Source organism: Danio aesculapii, chromosome 14 (genome assembly GCF_903798145.1).
Source record: "Danio aesculapii chromosome 14, fDanAes4.1, whole genome shotgun sequence".
In the NCBI taxonomy this organism is placed as follows: Eukaryota; Metazoa; Chordata; class Actinopteri; order Cypriniformes; family Danionidae; genus Danio; species Danio aesculapii.
The window spans coordinates 917,465-927,419 of record NC_079448.1 but is presented as its reverse complement, the minus strand read 5'-3'; the positions used below and the strand labels follow the sequence as shown (position 1 = coordinate 927,419).

The 9,955-nt window shown below is 41.4% G+C and overlaps 1 protein-coding gene across 2 annotated transcripts in view; it reads left to right on the top strand.

Moving 5' to 3' along the window:
• Positions 1-854: 854 nt before the first annotated feature.
• Positions 855-9,955, top strand: part of afg2a (AFG2 AAA ATPase homolog A) — a 58,138-nt gene continuing 49,037 nt past the window's right edge. For both annotated transcript variants that reach the window (XM_056471695.1, XM_056471694.1), the window contains exons 1-11: positions 855-1,050; positions 3,454-3,578; positions 3,656-3,813; positions 4,394-4,452; positions 5,662-5,835; positions 6,156-6,248; positions 6,647-6,844; positions 7,083-7,212; positions 7,346-7,402; positions 8,116-8,239; positions 8,368-8,623. In XM_056471695.1, coding sequence (XP_056327670.1) covers positions 933-1,050; positions 3,454-3,578; positions 3,656-3,813; positions 4,394-4,452; positions 5,662-5,835; positions 6,156-6,248; positions 6,647-6,844; positions 7,083-7,212; positions 7,346-7,402; positions 8,116-8,239; positions 8,368-8,623 — 1,492 coding nt within the window. In that variant the 5' untranslated portion in view covers positions 855-932. The remainder of the gene's footprint in view (positions 1,051-3,453; positions 3,579-3,655; positions 3,814-4,393; positions 4,453-5,661; positions 5,836-6,155; positions 6,249-6,646; positions 6,845-7,082; positions 7,213-7,345; positions 7,403-8,115; positions 8,240-8,367; positions 8,624-9,955) is intronic.

Below are 9,955 nucleotides of genomic sequence, written 5' to 3'. Positions count from 1 at the left end.
TTATAGTTATTTACTTCTTTAGCTATTTGAATGTGATTATTTAATTATTTATTTGTTTTTTCGTTCTTTTTAATTATTTATTTTAATTCTAGGTGGCACGGTGGCTCAGTGGTTAGCACTGTGGCCTCACAGCAAGAAGGTCACTGGTTTAAGCCTCGGCTGGGTCAATTGGTGTTTCTGTGTGGAGTTTGCATGTTCTCCCTGTGTTGGCGTGGGTTTCCTCCGGGTGCTCCGGTTTCCACCACATGCGCTATAGGGGAATTGATGAACTACATTGGCTGTAGTGTATGAGTGTGTGTGTGTGTGAATGAGTGTGTATGGGTGTTTCCCAGTACTGTGTTGCAGCTGGAAGGGCATCCGCTGTGTAAAACATTTGCTGGAATAGTTGTTGGTTCATTCTGTGGTGGTGACCCCTGATAAATAAGGGACTAAGCTGAAGGAAAATTAATGAATGGTCGGCACCAATAGCCTAGTGGTTGATATATAGCACCTAGGTGCTTGCGCCGTCCTGAGTTTGATTCCAGGCTCGAGGTCCTTTCCCGGTCCTTCCCCTTTCTCTGCTCCCTATACTTTCCTGTCTGAATATCTCCACTGTCCTATCAATAAAGGTGAAAACCCCTATAAAAATAATTTAAAAAAGAAAATGAATGAATCTTAGTTTTAATTTATTTACTTACATAAAAACAAATAAATATATATTTAATATTATAAATAAAAATAAAATAAGTAAAAAAACTGTTCATAATTTTAATTTTGTGTCTTTCAAGGTTGTTTAGGTAACAGACATTTTTAAGTGCACTATATTATGTATTTTACGGTTCCTAACGGGAGGAGCTGAACTTCGACATCCGGAAGTTTATACACACACGTGGGCTGTGTGTGTGTTTGTGTGTATTTGAGTTTAAGACACATGTAGTAGTAAATCCAGCATCATGTCATCCAGTAAGAAAAGCAAAGGGAAAAAGCGGATGAGTGAAGGAGAAACGGAGAAAGCCGGTGATGAAGCGGAGGGAAACGGCGGACTGACGGTTACTGACTTCATAGACAGAGGTAACGGGACACTGAATGAACGAGACTGGTAGAGTTTTATATTCACACATTCAGACTTTCTCCTTAATCATAACATTTTATAAAAGTGTTCTTTGCTATTTCTAAACAGTGGAATCACATTAGCAGCCTATGAGTATCAGAGTACAGCAGTGTTCACAGTTAATTAAATATCGCTAATGTTGTGTTGAAGTCATACTTACATGCTAATTCAGACCCAATACTCAAAGTAACAGTAAACAATATAGAGACTGTGTCACTGTTCAAAAACTAGCTTTACCTCAATATGAAACAGCACAAAATGGGCACAAAATTAATTACAGTAAACTAGTAGATTACGACAGGACCCTCCAGTTATTTGGCACTTAATGCGATTAAATATGTTGTTTAGTAACTTTCCTTCAGTCATTTTCTTCGGAATATTCATCAGGGGTTGCCACAGCAGACTGAACCGCCAACTAGTCCAGCATATGTTTTACACAGAAGATGCCCTTCCAGCCGCAACCCATCACTGAGGAACACCCACACACTGTGGGGGAAACCCACGGCAACACAGGGAGAACATGCAAACTCCACACAGAAACGCCAACTGACCCAGCCGAGGCTTGAACCAGCGACCTTCTTGCTGTGAGATGACAGCGCTACCCACTGCGCCACCACACTGCCTTTTATATAACATTGAATGTAATAATCACTGTTATTAATTAATAGTTGATATTCATTAATTCATTTTTTTTTCGGCTTAGTCCCTATTTTAATCAGGGGTCGCCACAGCGGAATGAACCGCCAACTTATCCAGCATATGTTTTATGCAGCGGATGCCCTTCCAGCCGCAACCCATCACTGAGAAACTCCCATACACACTCATTCACACACACACTCATAGACTACGGTCAATTTTAACCTACCCAATTCACCTGTACCACATGTGTTTGGACTGTGGGGGAAACCAGAGCACCCGGAGGAAACCCACACCAACACATGCAACATGCAAACTCCACACAGAAACACCAACAGACCCAGCCAAGGCTCGAACCAGTGACCTTGCTGTGAGGCGAACGCACCCACTGCGCCACCACGTCGCCTTAATAGTAGATAGTAATAATTTATTAGTTTATGTTGATCAGTGTTCAGTTGAAGATAACAATGAGCAAAACAAGACAAACAATATGGCAGAACTGTGCCACACACTCTGTAATGTACAAATTATACACTTAGTATAACACGATCCACTGCTCTGAGCAAATGAGCTAAAGTTAGTTTTATATTTGCGCATTTGTTCATTTTTGATCAGTGACACACACTCCCTATATATTGTTTACCACGCTACTTTGAATATTGGTTCTGAATTAGCATGCAAGTATGACTTAAACAACATTAGCAATATTTAATTGACTCTGAACAGTGTTATTCGATAGTCATTGGCTGCTAATGTGATTTATTTAGCATTTACAAACAATACTTTACTGAAATTATATCATTAAGGAGAAAGTCTGAATGTGTGAATATAAAACCAGCTGTACCTCAACATCTAAACAGTCTGAATCAGCACAAACACTGCCAAAATGTAAACATGTGACCACAGCTCCGCACATGTACTATTGCTGCGTGACAACTCGCATACTTATTCTACGCCCTACTTTTTTGTGTGAAGGAAGTGTGTAACAGAAGAGTATGCAAGCTTTGGGACATCCTACCTCCTCGTTAACGGATCGTTGTGTTGCTTAGTTATGAGATATGGGATAATCTCCCATTCACAAGTCTGTCATGCAGAGAAATCTCCTCAGGTGTTTGGACAGTTCTGCATTCAGATGTTAAAGTCCAATCACGTCTTTATATAAGTTCACTTTGTTGTTGCAGATGAAATATAACACAGAAAACACCATTTCAATATGTTCCAGTGGACTATTTATTAATTAACAGTCATAAAAATATCTTAACCGAAGCCTCTCTACTTGACGGTTGGTCTTGTGCGGCCACCATGTTTGTAGTTTATTTACCCTTTTCACCTGCATTTGTAGTTCTAATTGAGTTCTAATTGTGGGCTATATCAGCCGTCGGATGCATGGACGGATCTACACTTCACATTTCTACCGGAAATAGAGCAAACGGGACCCTTTGGCATGCTCTTTTCAACATACTATGATTTGGAACTTACTAATTTTATGTTCAGATACTATTTAGGATGGGTTGTATGCCAATTGGGACGCAGCATTTGTCAAGACACCAGATTTACACCATCGGCTGATTAGCAGAGACTGAAAGAGTTGAAATGGGTCTGACAGATAAAGGAGACATCCAAAACATGCAGTGCTGGTGGGCCTCCAGAAACGTGGTTGAGAAACACAGTGTATACTTATACCATGTGTGCTGATTGAATTGTGTCTGTGTGTGTGTGTGTTTCAGCGGAAGATAAATCTCCTGCGCGCTGGCGCTCGTATCTGGCTCAGATGAGTGTGAACACTATGAAGAATCTCAACATCTGCATCGGACGCCCTGTGCTGATCTCCAGCAGCAGCGGACGGCAGGAGGTGTGTGTGTGAGTGTGTGTGTGTATGATGGTTTGTCTGTTTGTATGTGCTGTATATAACGGTGTGTGTGTGTTTAGGTGTGTGTGGCGTGGCCAGTGTGTCAGTTTCCCTCTCGGCGTGTGGGTCTGCAGTCTAGTGTCCAGCAGAGTCTGTGTGTGCGTGCTGGAGCTGCTGTCAGTCTGCTGCCCATCACTGGAGCTCTGCTGCAGGCCACACACGTACAGCTCAGACTCGGGTAACACACACACACACACACACACACACACACACATATATATAGCTCAGACTCGGGTAGCACAACAGACCATAATCACACACAGCAGGATCATTCAGTGTACACACAAATCAACACTGGCTGTTAGTTTACTCGCCCTCAGTGCCAGATTTACTCCAGTTGAAGATTATAATTTTAGCTGAAATTCTACTTCATGTTAATTCATACAATCTAAGTCAACAGCTAATGCCACTTTGAGAGTTAAAACACACATAAAGACGACACAAAATGAATATTGTCAATCAATATGGCTCCTGAAGATTCATTGAGGATCAGTGAGTGTCTCCATCTGCTGGCGGAGAGTGGAAACACATGCTCAAAACACATCTGTAGATCACAGCTGCTTAATAACAGGACATCTGTCCTGCTCGGGCATCACAGAAAAAAATAATTAGACCCCCAAAATGGGTGATGAGACCAATATCAATAAACATCACTTGGGGAATATTTGATAAATAATAAATATTTCACATGAGGGGAGTTTTTAATTTAGTTTTCAGCTGGAAGTAATAATTATTTGTGTATTTCTGACTCATGACAGGCCTGAAGATAAAGTGCTGAACACTGAAGACTTCAGGAGTTATCTGCTGCGGATGCTGGGTAACATCAACATTGTTTTTCAGTTGTGGCAAAAATCACCCCCTACACCCTCATTCACTACTCCCTACTGTTGTCTACTAGAGGATTGGGGAACAGAAGGGATGCTATTTTTTTGTTGTGCTTCAATAAATCTTTCACTCAGAGCCTGTGATTTTTAGTTATTAAACACGTAGTGAAGTCTATTACTACTAAAACTAAGTGATCAGACTTCTGTCATGTATACAAACATTACTTTAATAATTCACTATTTAGAAACAGACACTGGAAGTGTTCTGCTCTGGATGCCATCTAGTGGTCAGATGTGGATATTCATTCAGCACGCTGATATTATATGTATTATGGTTATTTTATAGATGTTAGGTGTGCATGGGCTGTACAATCGTCATTGTGGTGCATTGTGGGATTGATTGAATGCACTTCAAGACATCTACTATGGTTTAGGACACCACTGGAAATGGCTGCTGTGTCAAATAGTGCACTGTTTAGGGTAAAAGGGGTTAATTTTGAGATACAGCTGCTGATGTCTCTAAGCTTTGTTTGTTACTAGAAGGGATACAGCTGTGGTCAGATGTTAATGCGAATTATAAGCATTATTTATTAAATTACCCATTAAGTTGTATTTTTTTAATGTCTACCCCAAACCTCAGAGTAATGTAAAAAAATTAGTGCTGGGCATCCAAATGCATCCAAAATAAAACTTTGTTTTGACATAATACATGTGTGGGTGTGTGTGTTTTATATATATATATATTCATTATGTATATCTGATACACACGCATACATAAAAGCAAAACTATACAAGAAGATTTTGTTAAATCGTATTTAAATTTATATATAATTTTTATCATATACATATTTATTATCTAAATATAAATACAATTTTCTCAAATATATACATTCATGTGTTTTTGTATATATATATATATATATATATATATATATATATATATATATATATATATATATATATATATATATGTATGTCTATATATATGTATGTCTATACATAATAAATATATACACTTAGATTGTTAAAACACTTTTATTTTGGACCACGCCTCATTTTTTCCTAGGACTAGTAAAAATATGAATTATTGCTGTCCAGTGATGCTATATTGATGTGAGGATCCACAGCTGTATCCCTTCTGGGTGTTCCTCTAAACCTCTGGTAATGAATGCATCATTATGATCTGCTTTTCTCTCTCTCAGAGGGTCGTGTCCTGCTGCCGGGCGGCTCCGTGTCTGTCTCGTATTTTGGCCGTCTCTGTGAGCTTAGGGTGGATTCAGTGCAGGGTGTGGATGGAGAAACTCAGTGTTCAGATGGAGTCACTCGAGATCTGTCCTCACAGCTCCAGCAGCTCTCCATCTGCACACCTCAAGACGGTCAGTGTTCAATTCAGTTCAATTCAATAGGGTATATGCACAGGGACCTTTAATAAATATATATATATAGATACGTGTGTGTGTGTATATATATGTATGTATGTATGTATGTATGTATATATATGTATATGTATATATATATATATGTGTGAATATATATATATATATATATATATATATATATATATATATATATGTATATATATGTGTGTGTATATATTGCAATAACAACAAAGCAATGGTGTAAATGCACAGGGACTTTTTTCTTCTAAAATAAATGAAGTGTAGTCTTACTAATGAGCTTGTCCCTGACCCATCAGATGACCTTTCACCCTTAACACCTCTGACTCCTTCTACACCTGGAGATCTGAGCGATTCGTCCTTCACCTCTGCTGGGTCTCCGTCTGCGGGAGGTAAAGTCTAGAAGGGATACAGCTCTGGACACTCACATCAGTATAGCAGAATTTATATGACACTGTACGACATTTAATTCATATATTTACATTACTGTAAGGGCTGGGGTAGGGTTAGACTTTAATAAAATACAGCTATTGGGTAATTTAATAAATAATATGAATCATACTTGGTATAAATACTGTTTTTACATTACTGTGAGTGTTGGGTTTAGGGTTGGGGTAGATGTTAATAAAATACAATTATTGGATAAATTAATAAATAATATAAATACTTCTCTGTGTAATTACTGTTTTTACAGTACTGTGAGAGTTTGGGTTACAGGTAGATGTGAACAGAATATAATTTAATTTATAATTTGATAAATAATATGTGATTTTCCCTGTATCCCCTCTAGGCCGGTCCGCCGCCGGCTCCTTCTACAGCGTCTGCAGCTCCACCAATCTGAGCCTGTCTGAGGTGGACCTGCGGGACGAGCAGGATCAGGGCTCAAAGGTCACCTACAGTATGATCGGAGGCCTCAGAGGTCAGCTGGAGGTCATCAGAGAGACCATCGAACTGCCGCTCAAACACCCAGAACTCTTCAAGAGCTACGGTGGGGTCACACACCTTCTGACCTTTGACCTTCTTACATTAGTCCTAATTGTGTAGGCTTGCTCATTTAAGGCTGGAGATATCCTGAAATAAGCAGAGGCTGTTGAACGATTTGTTAATTGAGAAATATATATATATACACACACACTGTTCCACAATGTTATGCTCTTGGTCTTTCCAATTAGAGTTTTGAATAAAAGTGGGCTTATATGAACTGCTGTGTTTTGGCATCTCTGCAGGAATCCCGCCTCCTCGAGGAGTGCTGCTGTATGGGCCGCCCGGCACAGGCAAGACTCTGATTGGCCGAGCAGTAGCCAATGAGGTTGGAGCTCACATGAGCGTCATCAACGGCCCCGAGATCATGAGCAAGTGTGTGAAACATTCTATTAGATTTTCTCTCTAATTCACTTATACATATGTAACACACACACACACACACACACACACACACACCGTCATCATGCTCTGATTAACGTGAAGCTGTTTCTGCTGCCCTCTGCAGGTTTTATGGAGAAACTGAAGCCAGACTGAGGCAGATTTTCTCTGAGGCGGCGCAGAGGTGCAACACACTGCACTGATAATGTGTCTCTGTGTGTGTGTGTGTGTGTGTGTAAATATCTGTGTGTTTATGTATTAGTGTGTGTGTTCAGCTTTGGGTTTGCGTGTTCCGGTGCATCTCTAAATGTGTTTGTATAAATATGTTTGTGTGTGTGTGGGCTTTTTGTTTTGTGTGTGTTTGTGTGTTTAGCTTTGGGCTTGTATGTTCACAAAGGTGTATCTGAGTGTGTTTTTAAGTGTGTTTTTGTGTGCGTGTACAAATATGTGTGTGTGTTTGTTTGTTTGTATAAGTGTGTGTTTGTGTGTATGTACAAATATGTATGTATGTATGTATGTATGTATGTGTGTATGTGTGTATGTATGTATGTATGTGTATGTGTGTGTGTTGTTTGTTTGTTTCTTTGTTTGAGTGTGAGTTTTGTTGTTGTGTTAGTGTATGTATAAATGTGTGTGTGCATATATGTTTATAATGTATGTGTGTGTGTATGTATAAATATGCATGTGTTTGTTTGCTTGTGTGTATGTCTGCATTTTATCTTTGTGTCTGTGTATGTGTAAATGTGTGTGTGTGTGTGTATAAATATGTATGTGTGTGTTTGTTTGAGTGTTTGTGTTGGTTTGCGTGTGTGAATTTTGTCTTTGGGTGTGCATGTATAAATGTGTGTATCTGTGTGTGTTTGTGTTCATCTTTATCTCTGTGTGTGTGTGTGGCAGGCAGCCGTCCATCATCTTCATCGATGAGTTAGATGCTCTGTGTCCTAAAAGAGAAGGAGCTCAAAATGAGGTGGAGAAGCGGGTGGTGGCCACGCTCCTCACACTCATGGACGGTATCGGCTCGGTGAGTCTCCATCTGCGTGTCGGACGTCTTCATTAGCTGTATGCATTCTTAAATCTTCAGTATCTCAGGGGCTGGGATCTCTGGATCAGTTTTCACATCGGCTTTATGTACCTGTGTGTGTTCCTCAGGAGGGTCACAGCGGGCAGCTGCTGGTTCTGGGAGCCACCAATCGTCCTCACGCTCTGGATCCTGCGCTGAGGAGACCCGGACGCTTTGATAAGGAGCTGGAGATCGGCGTTCCTAATGCGGACGGGCGGAGGGATATCCTGCAGACTCTGCTGCGCTCCGTGCCTTGTGACGCCACGCATGAGGAGCTGCAGGAGCTGGCAGATGCGGCGCACGGGTACGTGGGTGCAGACCTCGCTGCGGTCTGCAAAGAAGCCGGTGAGTTTACTGCGCTTCAGTATTTAAGGGCTGGTTCAACCACTCCCTCCATCCATCCGTACATCCATCATACCTTAGCAACACCCTACCAACCACTCCCTCCGTCCATCCATACATCCATCATACCTTAGCAACACCCTAGCAACCACTCCCTCTATCCATCCATCTATCCAACATACCTTAGCAACTCCCTAGAAACCACTCCCTCCATCCATCCATTCATCCATCATACCCTAGCAACCACTCCCTCTGTCCATTCATCCATTATCCATCATACCTTAGCAACACCCTAGCAACCACTCCCTCTATTCATCCATCCATTCATCCATCATACCTTAGCAACACCCTAGCAACCACTCCCTCCCTCCATCCATCCATCCATCATACCTTAGCAACTCCCTAGAAAACACTCCCTCTATCCATAATCCATCATACCTTAGCAACACCCTAACAACCACTCCCTCTATCCATCTATCTATCCAACATACCTTAGCAACTCCCTAGAGACCACTCCCTCCATCCATCCATTCATCCATCATACCCTAGCAACCACTCCCTCTGTCCGTCCATCCATTATCCATCATACCTTAGCAACACTCTAGCAACCACTCCCTCCATCCATCCATCCATCATACCTTAGCAACACCCTAGCAACCACTCCCTCTATCCATCCATCCATCATACCTTAGCAACACCCTAGCAACCACTCCCTCTATCCATCCATCCATCATACCTTAGCAACTCCCTATAAACCACTCCCTCTATCCATCATCCATCATACCTTAGCAACACCCTAGCAACAACTCCCTCTATCCATCCATCCATCATACCCTAGCAACACTCTAACAACCACTCCCTCTGTCCATCATCATACCTTAGCAACACCCTAGCAACCACTCCCTCTATCCATCCATCCATCATACCTTAGCAACACCCTAGCAACAACTCCCTCTATCCATCCATCCATCATACCCTAGCAACACCCTAGCAACCACTCCCTCTGTCCATCCATCATACCTTAGCAACACCCTAGCAACCACTCCCTCTATCCATCCATCCATCATACCTTAGCAACACCCTAGCAACAACTCCCTCTGTCCATCCATCCATCATACCCTAGCAACACCCTAGCAACCACTCCCTCTGTCCATCCATCATACCTTAGCAACACCCTAGCAGCCACTCCCTCTATCCATCCATTCATCCATCATACCTTCGCAATACCCTAGCAACCAATCCCTCCATCCATCATAACTTGGCAACACCCTAGCAACCACTCCCTCCATCCATGCATTCCCCCATCCATCCATCCTTCCAATCTTCCAGTTCCAT